At 37.6% G+C, this 17,081-nt stretch overlaps 1 protein-coding gene across 4 annotated transcripts in view; it reads right to left on the reverse strand.

Moving 5' to 3' along the window:
* SPIRE1 (spire type actin nucleation factor 1) overlaps positions 1-17,081 on the reverse strand; it is a 136,306-nt gene that overhangs the window by 28,978 nt on the left and 90,247 nt on the right. For 2 of the 4 annotated variants that reach the window (XM_054057489.1, XM_054057491.1), the window contains exons 5-9: positions 14,120-14,203; positions 12,890-13,054; positions 5,043-5,129; positions 4,528-4,657; positions 973-1,014 (exon numbers count right to left, since the gene is read on the reverse strand). In XM_054057489.1, the coding sequence (XP_053913464.1) occupies positions 973-1,014; positions 4,528-4,657; positions 5,043-5,129; positions 12,890-13,054; positions 14,120-14,203 (508 nt within the window). The remainder of the gene's footprint in view (positions 1-972; positions 1,015-4,527; positions 4,658-5,042; positions 5,130-12,889; positions 13,055-14,119; positions 14,204-17,081) is intronic. The other 2 variants (XM_054057490.1, XM_054057492.1) reach the window with 1 other exon arrangement.

A 17,081-nucleotide genomic window follows, 5' to 3' on the forward strand; every position in this document is an offset into this window, starting at 1 on the left:
GACCATGGATTTATTTGGAGACTGTTTTTCTTGGGAGTCATCTAGGGGAAATTACGTAAGAGCTAGCACAAGAGCTCTCTTCAGTAGACAAACCTTTGAGGCCAAATGTAGAATTGCAACTCAACAATTTCCAACCTCAGTGATGGAGTCTTTGGGCCTGAGCATCTGGAAAGTTAGTGCACAACGAGGAAGGAATAAATTTATTTTCTCGCTAGTAGGCACAAACTTTCTCTGTCTCTGAATCAGAACACATTCATACACTTACCACATCTCCTAACTAATGGCTAACCAAGAGGAACCTTTAGATTTCATATTAGATAGTTGATGAAGGATCAGCTATCAAATCCTCTTTATCAGCTCTTACCAGGAAACCTTAGCGAATGTTGGCTAACCAGTGAAGAAGGATACTTTAGCCTTTTTTGAGTGAAGGTCTTTGATTTCACGACTCATAAAGCACTACTGTAAAGACACTCAGTAGAATGGACAGTTCCTTTCTAGATTAGTATTCATGCGTGTATTTCATTAAATCTAGAAAGGTAGACAAGTTCAAAACTAGTTTTTGGATCCTTGTAAGAAATGAAGTGCTGCGAAAGATGGTCTAGTCAAAAAGTGAGTGTAAAGACATAAAGGTCAAATTATTAAGTAAGTAAATCAGATCTGAAGGTGGCACTGTATTCTGCAATCCTTTTTAGAGGCTGGAATTGCTCTGGGCCACCTTATTTTGGTTATTTAGTTAAACAGAAATCCAACAACAATTTCAGGTGAAATATAGTTGTTTCCTATACCTAGGCATCCTTCTGTGGCAAGGGAAATGTAGGTATTAATATATAATTTATCTTAATTTTTATTTTCACTGACCATTTCTTGGAAGAATCCCTTCAAGTTTCTTTCTTAAATGGGAATTCAACAAACAGATGGAACAAATTACACAATAAGCACAATAACCACGTCAGGTGTTGTTGCACCTTTTACCTGACAAGTCAAAACTGTAAGACATGCTAAGTGGCCGCATTGCTGTAAAACAAAGAAACAAAAACAAAAAAAAGAAAACGATTCAGCTGTTAGAAAAGCAAAGGGGTAACGCAAACAAAAGATTAACTCTCCTTGAGACATTTTGGATTCTGTTGCCTAAATCCAAAGTGTGTCAGACATACTATTGCTTTACTGCAGTAAAGCTCAAAGTCTGAAAATTACAGGAGCATAAATGGGACTTGGAAACAGAGCAATTATAAATATATTTGTATAGAATGAGATTTTTCAAAGTCAATAAATTAAATATCAAAATAAGAGGTGAATATCTTAAAAATGGAATACTTTCAATTAAAATTAAAGAGAGAGAGGGGAAAGGGAAAACAGAGAGAGGAGAGAAAGAGAGAGAATGAGCTGAAAAAAATTTAAAGTACAAAAGTCACATTTCACACAAGTTTCAGTGACCTGAAATAAAGATATTTCTATTTTTTTTAAGCATAATCTCCAATGAGTATAATTAAACTAATAAAGAGAGACACTCAAGATAAGCTTGAGCAGTAGTTTCCTTGAAGAGGACGGAAAAAAAAGGCCAAACACAGTGTGATTTGTGCTGATTCTCATTCTTTTTAAAAACCTTAGGTGGACTTAGCCTTTAAAATATAGCCATAATATTATCCGCTTCTTTCTGGGCCTCTAACCATTTTATTCCTAGATCAGAAACTGGTCAGATGTTCTTAATTTCTGGAAAGATCTATCTATAGTTCCTATTAAATAGTGTAATTCAGGGAGTAGACACTCAAAATATTTCTGAACCGAAAACAAAATTTCAAAGCAGTAACCCAAATAAGCAGGCCAAGCCCAGCGACAAGAATGTACAGGAGCACATCAAAACTGACATCAGCTTATCTGTCTTACTTGACATGTGATAAACATGCAGAGTGGTATGGAAGGGCCTGTCAGCCACGCATACCACTGCATTAAAAGATGTTTAAGAAAAGGTTGTGCTGGGACAAGTTTTGCTCACAAGAATAAATCCATGTGGTGATTGCAGTAGGTAGCTTACTCGGAGCCGATCTTGGGTGTCAGGTTATTTTTCCTGTAGTTCATAAATTAGACATTATCAACCACAGATACAGTATCTAAATCCCTGTCCAAACTTAGAATAAAGGTAAATAGACTTTAAAGCAAAAGGGTGTCTATCACCCAATGCCTAGCCCTAACCGAGGCTCCATTAGCTCATAACTTGAGTCACAAATCCATAACTTCAATTAAAAGGACATGTACTTCAAGACTGTGTTTGTCTCGATAGCTTACCCTGATGATTTTATAAGGTCATTTGAAAGCTCACTCTAATTCCTCTACTCAGACCTCTCCCTGTGTGAGGGCAGCTACCAAGATTAAAGTACCATTTCCAAAGAAATTTCAGACTGAGAGCAGCCAGCCACAGGCTTTTCTTAGTGGCAGCTCAGGACAGAGAAGATCTTACCTGTACGCATGTGTTGTGCAGAGCAGAGAGGGATACAGCCTGTGGCTGCTGGGAAACACATGCCATAGGTCCACCCTATACATCACACAGGAGGAACCGTAAGAGTACAGCACCCCCTTGCCCCAACAGTCAGGTGTAGTTGTACTCTTGACTGCTATAAACTGAGAAACAAGGAATAAGTCTGGGACATGTGCAACGTACCTTATACTTGCACATATTTCACTTCAATGCTCTTTTTTTTTTTTTTTAATAGCAACACATATTTCTGCCCAGACAGTGCAAGTGTCCTACATGGCCTTTCTGATTAGATTTATAATCCTTAAACCTCATTACTTTACATGTTGTTACACGAAATTACATTCAGTCGTCATTTAAACTATGTGGCAGATCTATTTAATACCAATCCGAATGTCACTAACATTACTCCATTCCCAAATCTACACAAAGACATTTTATTCTAAAATGAACTTAGGGCATAACATCATTTCAATGTGAGAAAGAACAAAACCTTGTATTTCAATAATTATTTTCAAGGTTTTTGCTCTTTTTTCTTCTTCATGTAAGCAGCAAATTAACACCTGGGAAATAAAACTTCCATATATCCCCTTTTATGCCTCCAGTAATATGGCATTTAATCCAAACAATTCACTGGACTGAAGGGGAATTACCACAACTCAAATATTTCATTTTTTAACAAAAAAGGAAGAATTGGTGCAATATCCCTCACTAGAGGTCATGCCCTGAAATCAGCTCAGAAAATCGTAACTAGTAGTATTCCAAAATTTAACATCGTTTTTGAAGCTGTTTACTAAGTAGGTTTTACATCATTTACGTAAGTTAGAAATTGTGAAGATCTTTTCACCAAATTTGCTACCCCTAAGAGAACAAGAAAGTTCTCAGATGGACAACACCTAAAATACTGAAATTGAATGCTTGAAAGAAAAGTAGGGAATTTTTCCACATTTTTACAAGCTTCCTACACTTGGAAAAATGTCTAGGCTCATTAGGAACACTAGCTGATACAGCAAGTATAAACTGACTCCAAAGAAGAAAGTGGAAGGCCCAAAGAAATGATATTCAAAATTCCATGCTTTTAAAAATGCACTCAAGCATTCACCAAACTCTAACAAGCACTTCAAAAACAACGCAACAAAGCAAGACTGATGAAATTGTTTTTCTCCAGAGACAATGGGATGTCACAACATACTTGAATCTGGACCAGTGCCTTTAAGAACAGGTGGCAAGCACAAACATTTTGCAAAAAGCAGTAACAGAAAGTACATACGTGGATTACTTCATGCTTTTTCAGCCATAAGATGCCACTTTTGCTCTTCAAAAATCCATCTAGCTCAGTTTTTGTGATACAGTTAACTATCACACTCTCAAAGAAATGTATGACACAATGTAGGACTGTATTTGTCAAGCCTTTGTCATCAGAACCATTGAACTAATGCAAATTGGTGATTGACAGAAAGTATAGTATTTGTATAATTTCATAGTGGGCTGTTGAATATACACTGCAGAAATTAAATGCTTTGAATTATTTCCCTAGTGTAAATAGATCCAAACTTAAGTTCCACAACTTAGAAAATGAATCAAAGATTTAGATTCAGCAAACAAAATAAAAGCAGAATTTAAATGAAAATAAGGAAACTGATGATGCTAACAAAAAGAAACAAAGAGAACAGAATTAATTAAAAACAGACACATAAAGAATCCTTGCAGATCTATAAGGAATATTGCACTGGGGAGAAGCAATACTGATTCCAGTCTGAGCAAATCTAACATTAATCGTCATGTGCAACAACCAATATAACGCCATTAAATTTGTCTACTACTTATATTAAAACATGAAGGGAATCAAGCTGAACCATACAGTATCTTATATTTTGAATATATAACTTAGCACAAAGACTGCACAGCCCTAGCAAAATCTGTAGGCTCTTCCTTCTTCTGAAAGAACGAGAACAATTTTATCTCAGTGACTTCTGTATGGACATTGCTAACATCCCTGTGTCTTGTGTGGGAAGTTTTTGGTGGGTGCTACAGGTAAAAACTATCAGTTTGCTTACCCAGCCTGCTACGCCTTATCTCGTCAGGTGAAACTGGACGTAACTTCCTCTCTGCCTTGATTTCCTCCAGTATCCTTTCATGAAGGCTGCGGGGCCGTGGGGGGGTTGGTTTCAGTTTTCTTGCTGAGGCCTTGGGATATAAAGATAATCAGATTTACATAAAACAGTGCTTCCTTGAAAGCAGATGTCATGCTTTTTTAGAAATAAATGTGGAATGTTGTGATATGATTTTACATGCAAAAAATTGCTAAAGTCACATAAATCAGAAAAAGGATTGTATTTTTCCCAATTCATTATGATTTCCCAGAGACAAAGGGTTGCTGATAATATCAGCTATTAATTGGTAGGGGCAAGATACTATACACTGTTCTTTAAGAGATCATATTCTATATACAGAAGACAATATCTTTGAAAGCCTGTGTCAGGATACATGATATTTACCATATTCCCTGGACACAAACATACTTTAAAAAGCCACATTTTTTGTTAGGGATGAAGCCCAGTAGATTACATACAGGATTTAATGGAGGTCTCGATCGGATGAAATCCAGGATTATTTCATGGGCACTCTTTTTTAATCGAGGTGGAATGTCACCGTTGACCTGGAAAGAAGAAAGTGAAATATATATTTCTGCGGTTTGCATTCATATTCATGCATATGATGAGATCAACTTAAAACTCACAACAACCCTAACAGAGCTCACAGTGTTCTGACACCTGCACCAGACATAAAATCCCACCAGTCCCGAGCAGCACAACAATCCATATGCAGAGCATAGGCAAGGAAAAATGCAGATAACAGCTTTTCAGCTTTGCAGATAGCTGCAGAAAACCACAACTGCAGCAGCTTTAATCAGCAATACTTAGGATTTTGAAACGAGGAAATCAAATGTCAAGACTGCAATCACGCCTATGGGAGAATGCAGAAGAAGCTTATTTCTTACTTGGAGAAAAAGGTGCCAGCACCATTTTTAAGAACAACTATTTGAACCATGTCTCACTGCCAACCATTACACAGTCTCTAATACTCTGAACTCAGCTTCTGAGAAAATGTGGATGCTTTTTAAAGCCCCAGTTTTCTTGACCTCCTTATCGTCCCCCAAGCACTGACATGAAAGCAAAGATGGGGCTGGCACAATCACCTATGATTTGCTCGCAGCAATGGATGAAAAATATGCTCCTCTTGTTTTTTATCTTTACCACCAGTCTCTGCAGCTCTGGAAATAAAGAAGTGCCCTTGCATGTAAATCTCAGCAGAAGGAGAGGGAAGCCCTGAACACGATTAGTTACCTCTTCACCTGCGCTTTAAAGATTACTCAAGTGTAAAACGAAGTTTGTTAATATGTCTAGGATGTAAATCATTCAAATGCCATGGCATACGATTGGAAGTAGAGGAAGATCATTTCCTTGCTGTAAATCATATATTTCTGCAGAAAGGGGGCTGGGAGAGGGTTGTTGGCTTGTTCGTTTGGTTTTCTCTAGAGACAGAATTTCTTCCTCTGATACCTCATTTATAGTGAAACCATACACAAGCCATCACAGGAAATAGTTTTTCACACATAAATATGGATTTGCAGCTAAAAAGTAACTACAAATGGCACTTTGTAATCTCTGGCTGAAGCCTCATCCAATTCACTGCATGTGCAGGATATAAAAGAAGGCAATGGAAGTTTTCCTATCATCTGAAAAATTTATAAATTGTAAGCTGGGAATAAGCGTATACATTTGCTTAAAAAAATCTACCTGTCAGGTTCAGTTTTCAGGCAGCACAGTGTGCAGGCACACCGTCAGGGATGAGAGAGAATCTTATGCCATACATTATATCATAGAATCATAGAATGGTTTGGGTTGTAGGGGACCTCAAAGATCATCCAGTTCCAACGCCCCTGTAAGGACATCTCCCAACAGATCAGGTTGCTCACAGCCTCATCCAACCTGGCCTGAACAACTCCAGCGACAGGGCATCCGCTGCTTCTCTGGGCAACCTGTTCCAGTGCCTCACCATCCTCACAGGAAAAGATTCTTCCTAATATCCAATCTACATTTTTGCCCTTTCAGCCTCAAACCATTACCCCTTGTCGTATCACTACAGTTCCTGATAAAAAGTCTCTTCTAATACTACCTAGTACTTGGCTATCAGCCTTGTCACACAGTTTGACAGAAATTCCTGTGTGGCTGTATTTCCTTAGAAGAGATGTCCTAAATTTCAGCCCTTTTTTTTTTTTCTTTTATAAGGGTCAGTTTGCTCATCTTTCTTTGAGAGGCTCTATTTGTACAAGCTCTGTAGCCAGAAAATGTATGTAAAGACACAGCTCTGGTTTGTGAAATCACATTCACTTTTGCCAATAAGAAGGAATGCTGCAGTCAGGAAAATGGGTTTAAATGCCCATAAGGTCACCTGAATATGATCTCTAATTGAATTTCAGTAATGCCATACAGCCTCCGTATAAGCTCTGCTCCCCTCAGACATGCCTTGCAGTGCTGAGGCAGAGTGACAGACTCCCAGAAAAGATTCATCCCATCCCTGATAAGGAAACGGATGCAGAGTCCCTCCTGGGGAACATTTCACTGCTTTCCCAGGGACTCCTTCTGTAGGTGTTCTACCCCAGACACGGTTTAAATTCTACTTGTTCCTCCCCCACCTCCTTAGCTTCCTCAAGAGTGAATTTCATACGCTCGGTACAGAATTCCAAGCTGCTAACTCTGCAACATGCATCATCTTCCTAAAAGTAGGGCAGAAAATTAAAATTGAGAAGATTTACATTAAATGGTGACTTGACATTTTATGATGAGGAGAATATTATTTTAAGTGGTGTGATTGATTCCTTCTGTTTAAAGACTGAGTGATTTTTTGAGGCCAGCAAGCTTTGCGGGATTATTAATGAATTGAGAAGTCTCTCGTCCCTGGGTTACTGTTCATCAGATGTCAAAGTTGATAGCTGAAGCTGAGAGTTATTACCACCACAACAGCCATTTTGTAAACTGATAATCTCAGTTCCAGCCTTGGGGAACAACCCCCTGCATGACAAGAGGAAATAAATAATACATGGCTCGGAGCTTTTCACCTCAGGGTACTCTACGCCCTGACTTAATGCCACCAGGGTATAATTAGTATCAGTATTCCTTCCTATTTGACTGAAGAAAGGAGAAATGTAAGATTTGCTTAAGTGATTTTCCACAGGATACACGGGCAAAGCAAGTGGATGTTTCACAGCCAGCAAGCCAAGAGCAGGAGTGCCAGTGGCAGAACATATCATTCTCATACTCGGCGCCCAAGCAAGATGCTGATATGAAAGAAACTGAAAGGGAGGCTTTTATCCTCTCTGTTCACACTAGATTTATTTCTTTACTCACACTAACTCTCTCTGTAATGAGCAATTTCACGTGCATTTTTTAATTAATCACAATTCATGGCTCTTGATTGAAGTCTAAATCAGAGATATTTTGCACAGATGCAGCCACGATACATGTGGGGTGGGGGGAAACAACAACAAAATTATTTTTTTTTTTTCACATACCAGATGGGCCCCAACTGCAAACTAGTATTTAAATAAATACCTCAAAACACTGTAAAACTATCCTAAGTCTTCATGTGTGTGAAACAGCTTTTGTACAGCAGTGTGCATTATATCTGGCAGTGTGGGGAAAGCATAACCAATAGTTATAAAAATCAACCAGAAATATAGAGATCTAAACAGCTAAAGCACAGGAAAATTACCATGTAATCATCTACTCACTCACATCCTGCCACCATCACATTTTCACACATAAATATGGATTTGCAGCTAAAAAGTAACTACAAATGGCACTTTGTAACCTCTGGCTGAAGCCTCACCTTTAAAAATGGTGATCCCAAACAAGATGTACATTGCATGTGACTTTCACAAAAAACACGTCGCTTATCGACATTCAATTATCTCAGCCATTTATTTATCTCACTATGAAAGGTGACAGCATTAAGTAGGGGAGTGCTATCTCTAAATAACAGGCAACATGAAAATATTGTTTTGTACTATCTATAAATTCTAATTTAAAATGAAATTGCCTGGACAGTGAAACAGACAGAGGGGGCATGCTACACCACATTCAGAACAGCTCATGATAAGGCTCTGTTGTGAATTAAAAGTATTATAAGCAGATATATATTTGCCATCTTCCATTATCCCGTCAGTGTAGTGCTTTTGTTAACATAATTGTTACATGGTGTGTATTTGACACCACACAGCAACCTCAAGTAGCAGTGCCCAAGAATGACGTGCTTCGGTACTTCAACATCGTAAGCCACTGCATTCACACTGCTGTTCCTGCACATGTATTTTATATACATGAGTCTATGATACTACATGATAACCACTGTACTTACGCAGAATCACTCCATCTTTGACCATCCCTAAAGTACGATTAGCAACTGTAAAGCTCACTGCTCTACCTAGTATTATCACAGAAAGGGTCATCGGGCAGAGGCAGAGGCTGCCCAGGGAGGAGGTTGAGTCACCATCCCTGGAGGTGTTTAAAAGACGGGTAGATGAGGTGCTCAGGGACATGGTTTAGTGGCAGATAGGAATGATTGGACTTGATGATCTAAGAGGTCTTTTCCAACCTAGTGATTCTATGATTCCATGACTCCTAAACTTCTGCAGAAGTGTGACGGAGGCAGAAAACGAAAAAGCATAGTTCCCTGCTTAAAGCAGTTGAATAACACGCAGTAAAACTAAGACAGACCTATGCATGAAAGAACAGCAGATTCTGAAATGCTCAGCTGGAAAAATTGGTCAAAATATTTTTCTCACAATCCTGTGTCCAGCTTGAAACATCTGAAATCCATTTATGAAAATACTGTCCATGCACAGCTATTATTGCAATTAATCATAAAATCGTTTGATTGGAAAAGACCTTTGAGATCATCAGTCCAACCATACCTGTCCACTACTAAACCATATCCCTTGGTACCTTATCTACCTGTTTTTTAAACAGCTCCAGGGATGGTGACTCAAAAATTTTTCCTGATATCTAAACTGAACCTCCCCCTGGCGCAGCTTGAGGCCATTTCCTCTTGTCCTATCACTTGTTACTTTGGAGAAGCGACATATACTCACCTTTCAGACAGCTGTAATGTAAATATGGTAAGATGCTAAATAACATAAAGAAATTAATAATATTTTGTTAAAAATACCCAAACAACCATGCAAACAGGATTCTCAAATTAAACATTCAAATTATCAAATGCTTTTGCTAATATTGGCTTCAGCCTATATGCCTGAATCCCTCTTTTGCAACATGGTCATGCAAACCGCACTACATCACATGTATCTGTGAAGAGTTCAAACATGAAGACAAGAAGACAAGAGCGCTGTTACCTACAAAGAATTTAACTGTTATGCAACGTGATGCTGAGGTGGATACTACATGAAAGGTATCAGACAGCAATGCATTGAGTACGTAACACTAGAGTTATCAGCTACTCTTCAATAAGCACTGCTCAAGAAATACCATGGTGAATGGTGCAAATCTTAGAGGGAGGCAGGTGGGCAGGAAAGAGAGCTAACTGTGAATCAACATGGAATTAAAAGCCATAGCTTAACACATATGCATAATAAAGGAAAATTAAGCCTGTAAGAATAACATAATTCTCAAATGTTCACAATTTTTAACTCTCTGTGAGAGAGTGCTCCATAGGAGGAAAAATGCTATGAAATCTCTCTGGATAGGCATACAAAGACTATAAAATGCAACGATGAAAGTTATCTTGCTCCCACAACAACCACAAAAGCAAAGACTCTTGCATTGGGGGGACAGAGAGATGACAAATTTGAAATTATTTTCCTATGTACTGAAATAGAAATGTCAATGTGAGTGAAACTAATTAAACAAGTTATTTACGAAAAGCACAGAATTTGACATTTTACATCTTCAAAACATTTTGAATATTTGCAGTATGGCAGAAGACAGGTGAGAACAGACAGCTCTGGTTATTGGCATCTGTTAACTCAACAATTTTGATAGTCTGAAGCACCAAAATAGTTCCTAAGTAATGCACCTAATAGGAGCATCTGTTACTTCCCTAATTTCTACTCAGAGAACTGAGCAGTCAGGGACGGATCAAGCTACCCTCTTAAATGCATCATTATATTAATAAAAAGAACTGTAAAGGCTTCATGTTTTACCTCATTTACTTAAAAAAATCACTTAACCTCATGCTATCTTGAGCTAGCATCTATTCATGCTAGAATATGCATTTTCACAAGCTACCAAGTCTAAAAATACTGCCTATAAATTTAAACGTTGGTTTTGACAGGCATGAAGAAAGATAATCCATCTTTCTCAGGCTGCCTTAAAATTCAGATTTAGGATTCTTGTCCTTCTCTCCTCAAGAACCACAACAGTCTTCTCTGATGGGAATACATATAATCAGGTTTGACTGATGACGGTCAGCTAAAAGATGCTTGATTTATGCAATCTAACCAAACTTCTACTTCAGATCCCACACATTTCATGCGAACTGCACTCTTTTTATTGTGCATGCTACGCAAGCTCTTGAAGCAGACCCTGAAGCAGAATCCAAAGTACTGAATTTAAAGCTTCTAATAAGAAAGAAGCTATTTTTCTAACAAAACACCATAAGTAGTTGTCAGACAAAGCCAGCAATTGCATCACAGACATCACTACAGGTGCTGTACCTGTATATAATCCCAAGTTATGTTTACACCCATAGGTCACTTTGGACAATTTACCTAGTAGACAAGGTAGCCGGACAAAAATAGATGCTTGCAGGGATTTTGTATACAGTGATAGTCTGGATGAGGAGAGGAGCAGCTGTACCTCTAAGACCTACCATATAATGAAGAAAATCTCTTCTGAAGAGACAGGAGTTTGCTCAGCAGAAGATGAATTAAAAGCTATTCCGACAAAAGAAAATCAGATGACCCAGGGGTTTCCATTCAAGCAAAACTACTATCCTGATTGCATACAGTAATCAAGGTCCTGAGGGGATTGTTCCCTTTTACAGTGGGTAGCACAGTTCTCTGCATTGTTAGTGGAAAGATAGATAACAACATAACTTGGGTATGCATTTTACCCTATTGATTTAACATTCAAGTGACATCTGCTGCAGAAAATAAGTACACTCTGATAGGGTAAATCCAGATCTTGATTAGGAAAAGACTTTCAGCTCATACATAAAAGGCATTTATATTTGTAACAGAACTCATTTATTTGCTCCTCATGTAATTGTTCCAAATTTGTCCTCCTTTATTCTTCTTTTTCTAATGATTTCTGATAGAATGAACTACGCATTTTCTGTCTCTGTCCTCTCCTTCCCACCTTCATCTCTAAGGGTTTTTTTGGTGGAATCACAGCTTTCTCACTAACAAACATTGTGTGAGATTTTGTCAGGAAAGCAAATGCATTTGAACACAGAATATTCTAAGACAGTGCTTCCACTGTAACTAACAAGAGGAAAAGAAGGACATAGAGATGCTGGAGCATGTCCAGAAAAAGGCAACAAAGCTGGTGAAGGGTCTGAGGAATAAGGCTTATAAGGAGCGGCTGAAGGAGCTGGGGTTGTTTAGACTGGGAAAAGGGAGACTGAAGGGAAACCTTATCACTCTCTAAGACTACCTGAAAGAAGGTTGTAGTGAGGTGGGCGCTGGTCTCTTCTCCCTGGTAGCTAGTGACAGGACAAGGGGAAATGGCCTCAAGATGCTCCAGGGGAGATCTAGTTTGGATATTAGGAGGAATTTCTTTACTGAAACGGTTGTCAAGCATTAGAATAGGCTGCCCAGGGATGTGGCTGAGTCACCATCCCTGGTGGTGTTTAAAAGACAAGTAGATGTCATACTTGAGGACACGGTCTAGTGGCAGACTTAGAAGGGAGGGACTGATGGTTGGACTCGATGATCTTAAAGATCTCTTCCAACCAAAACCATTCTATGATTCTATAATGCTGTAAGTAAGTGCAAGGCATAAATATTGACACTGACCAAATAGATGCCTCTGAGAAATGGGTTTAAAATGTCCTACTAGAGACAGAAGCCCTTTAGATCTGTTGCTGGCTTATCGGGAGGAACATTTTAATATTCAACACAATATAATATTCAACAAAATATATATCAAAACAAAATAAAGAACAGGGAGACACCAGTAACTATCAAATGGGTTCTGATGAAGAATGCCTCAAGTTAATCTTAGACACACCCTCAGGCAGGAAACAATAAAAAACCCATAAACATTACTATGTACATAAAATCTTAATTTCAAGGTTATCAGGAGAAAAACAAACCAAAATACAAGAAAGGAAAAGGAGAAGATAAAAAATGAAAAGAACAATTCAGATTTACAAGTTCTAGTGATTCTCTTGACTTACCATGACCTTCCTTAAGGTATAGCGTTTGGATCTAATATCATCCATCAGCATTTCATAGGGTGTGAGCTGATATTCTATGGGGAGTGGGTTGTACTGACGCTCTTGAACTTTCTTAAGTTTAACACCATTCCGTAAATCTCGCATCACTTGTACCCAAAACCGAGCCTAAACAAAAAAGAGAGAGAAATCTTATTTGATACCTTGTCCTTGAATACTGCTCAGATTAAACCAAAGTTGTTTATTTTTCTTTCGGGACATCACTAAATACGTAAAGCTGTACTATTTTATTTTTAACACATCAACCAAACCCCATTTCATTCTATATAAGTCTACTTTTAACCCTCACAAACGTAACAAAACTGTGTTGCAACTCAGCAGGACTGCAAAGTCTCACCTCAAGTGATGCGTACCCCTAAAATAATACCAAAAAAGGATTTGAAATAGTTATACCATACACCTATATGTCAGCTTCAAGCATCCTGCAAGCACATCAGGAAATTTTCTAGACTTATAGCTGGTACTATGTGAATTAAAACATTGATTGAATCCAAAAATTTGTTACCCTTAAGACCAGAACTTTCTTGCAAAATTTCCCAGCAGTTGTTCTTCAAATAAAAATTTTGGAACAGATTCCAAATCCTAAGGTTATCCTCTCAGTATTGAACTTCCTTTTGCTCCACCTGCAAGAACACCACACACTAATACCTCCTTCTCATTTTCTAGGCAATGAGGGAGGAAGAACCGGTAGCAGATAGAAGACTAGGAGATTGAAATCAAGTACTTTTAAGAACCTCATAATACTCCTCTATGAGCTGGCACAAATAGTAACTAGGAAATAAAACAAGCTACTTTCTGTTAAAAGTTTCTCTTGTAAAATTTTTCTTTCACCATTAAAGAAACTCAGCTGGTAGCTCTGCCAACTGCTTGGCTGCCCCTTTGAAGGGCAGTCAGCATGATACTTGTCAAAATGTCCAGTCTTTTTAAATTCAAAAGCTTCTCCATGAAAACAGTCTAAAGAAAAAATGTAATGCTTGGATACTTCTATTGTTTCATCTGTCTGCAAAGGAAGGTTGAGACTCTATTTGGTTCTGACTTGTCATGAGTTACTATTAATTCATATATTAAAAAACGACATCAATTTTAACATAAACCAAACCACTTTAGGTAGCATTATAAAGAAATACAAACAACTAGTAATTATGCTGAATCACTATTCAACTATTGACTTACCCAGTCAGCATTTTTTAAGTCATCAAGATCTGTGCTGGATTCATCACTTGCCTCTTTGTCCATTTCTTGAATCTTCTTCAGGTTCTGTCAAAGAAAGGGAGTCAATAAATGAATGGTGGCATTACTCTCAAATCAAACTGAAGCTTGATCTTTGACGTCTGCTGAATTATCTTGTTTGGGTATTCTACAGAATGTTTTATGACTTTAATTGTAATATTGTAAAAGTAACTTGAAATACTAGAATGTATTTCTCTAAATTGAAAAGTCGACCTTAAATGCTAAGGAAAAAAAAATCTTAAGTTCTGAGTATGAAAGTACTTTAGAAAATAGTAGGCTAGTGGAAAAACTATACATAGAAATTTTAATATTCCTAACATTGGGATATGGACAGAAGAAAAACAACTACCTAAACGGTCTGCTATGCTACAACACAGGAAAACTACTGACTTGGTAAGGATCTGATTCATACCAAAGTTACTGCTATTTATTACATTCAAGACAGCTCGGTTTTGTAGAAGATAAAATTCCCAAAAATTAGTTGTGAAGAGAAGTAAACTATGAAAAATCCTTTAAGCTGAATAGTGAGAGGCTTGCATAGATATTGAAATTAAGCAGTCTGTACAACATGGTTATGGATTCGGAAATCTAAGTAATAAAATCATGTAAGGAAGATAAATAGATATTTTGAAGGTAAAAAATGCTATTTACGAACAAGATCAGATTATGTAAATACGGAAAATATTGTCTGCAAAGGGGGAAAAAAAAGAACTTTCATAATTACAAGAATATAAAAAATTATCAAAAGTTACAGAAAACCAAAGAATAGGCAAGTCTACACACAGACAAATGCAAGCGAAAGATTTAAAATGCTGTGGCTCTACAGACATTATCTTATACACATAAACAACTGCATAATCAAAATGCTGTGTTTTGCTTACTTCTGCATTGAAACATTCTGGAATCAGCAGTACAAACAAATTATCAATACTCCACTCCACTTTTACAGTGTTTTCCAGAAAATCTTTACCAATCTTTAATCTGCACTGTCTGCTAGGTACTCACTAACATACACAAAATGCGTAGTTAAATCCTCTGCTCACTACTTGTTTCTTTCATAAGACTAAAGCAACAGGTCAGAAGTCTGATGGACGTATTTATTTATCAAATTTTTTTTTTCTCACTTTTAAGCACTCAAGATCTTCCTTCAGTGGAACTGAACAAACAATCCCAGTTTAGCTTTTGAGCTGCCCAGAAAATTTAAAAATACGGGTACTTTGTAAAAATCTTTTTTCCTAGCAGTAGTTTCAAAACTGACAACATTTCAGTGGAAGAAATGGAAGCACTAAGGAGTGCTTAACTTGCACATTTAACAGAGTTCAAGCATCTACCAAACTTGGTTACAGAGATTATACATGTAAGTAAGCCACCACTGAGGTTTTGGAAAGAAAGCAGGCAGGTTATTTATTGTCTTATTTAAGTCACACACTTACTTTCATATCAAAGAAGAAATACTACCATTGCCCTATAAAAACACAATACATAATTTACAGGAAGACTCTAAAGAAACCATAAATACAGAAGCAAATATATCATGAGACAATGTGGGAACGTTTTGGCATGACTTGCGGTATCACCACAGGATACTCAATTGGGAAAGAATCTCTTTATAGAAACTTGTGTTGGTTCTGTCGCCGCAGTCAGTCTGACACTTAGAGGCAATCACCCTTTTCTAAGGGAAAAAAAGAAAAATGGAAAGAACGAGTAACACAAAGGCCTCGCTTACATGTATTTTGCTGTCCAGTTTTCTTTTTCTGTATTACAGAGTAGCAGTAATAATTTCAAATACAGTACCTATGAACTGTAAATTACTTTCTTTCTTGCAAACTGCTAACATTTATTGATAATAAATAAAATATAAAATCATTCTGATACTTTCTCCTTTTCCTCTTTATAAAGAAAAAGCTAACTTCAGTAAATGAGCTCACAGCTGTCAGATTCGCTCTTCCTTTCCTTACTGAAAGGTACACATTAATTTTTAAAAAATTAACATGTTCCAGCTGCTTAACCTTTACTTCAACAAGAATTGTGGCAATTACCCATCTCACCAATACCATACAGTTTGCTGGGCTGGTTTATGCCCAAAGGCAGATGCCTTTGACTGACATAAATATTCCATGAAGCTAAAAAGATTACAACATATTTTTCTTAGCAGCAGAAAGTATGAGGGGGAAAAAAAACAACCACCAAACCCTAAACAGCTGAAAGATCTTAAAAATTAAGCAACCATCTAATTAGTTTCCCTGGAACATAGCTAGGAGGGGAGTTTCTACCCAAGAAATCACAGGTATAAGTGATGCCGGCTACCACACACTGGAGAATTGCGAGAGCAAAACCTGCCAGACAAGAGATAAGTCTCTCAAATTGCAGTTTTATGATACAAATGAGCTTATACAACCACAGGCTACTGTCAAAGCTGGGCTCCTATTAATTACTCCCCATCCTGATGCTGAGTGCTCCAGCTGCTGCCCTCATACTGACATACACACCCACTTTGTAGGGATGGTTCATTCCACTCCCTGGTTGAATCGTGAGATCTCTAAATGCATATCACCATGCAACTAGTGAAGAACATTAGAAAGGAAAGGAATTTCCATCATTACAGAAGTTAGAAAGCCTTGGAGGACTGGGGAGAAGAAGAAACAGCAATGCTCTATGCTTGCAGACAGCACTCAGGAAGGTTTTTTTAACTGTTCTGCACCTGTCAGGTGTTCCTTAGATGGAATAAATTCACCTAACAAATGATTATGTTTAAACTTCTAGACTAAATGTAGTATTATTATTTCACTCCAGCACCCCAGCCGGCATCAGTGGGTTTCAGCATCTGTTTAGATCATAAATTATGGAAACCAACACATTTACAACACAAGAGACCATTTGTCAGAACTTAACTGTGATCCAAAAC

This window comes from Cuculus canorus, chromosome 2 (genome assembly GCF_017976375.1).
Source record: "Cuculus canorus isolate bCucCan1 chromosome 2, bCucCan1.pri, whole genome shotgun sequence".
NCBI classification, from domain to species: Eukaryota; Metazoa; Chordata; class Aves; order Cuculiformes; family Cuculidae; genus Cuculus; species Cuculus canorus.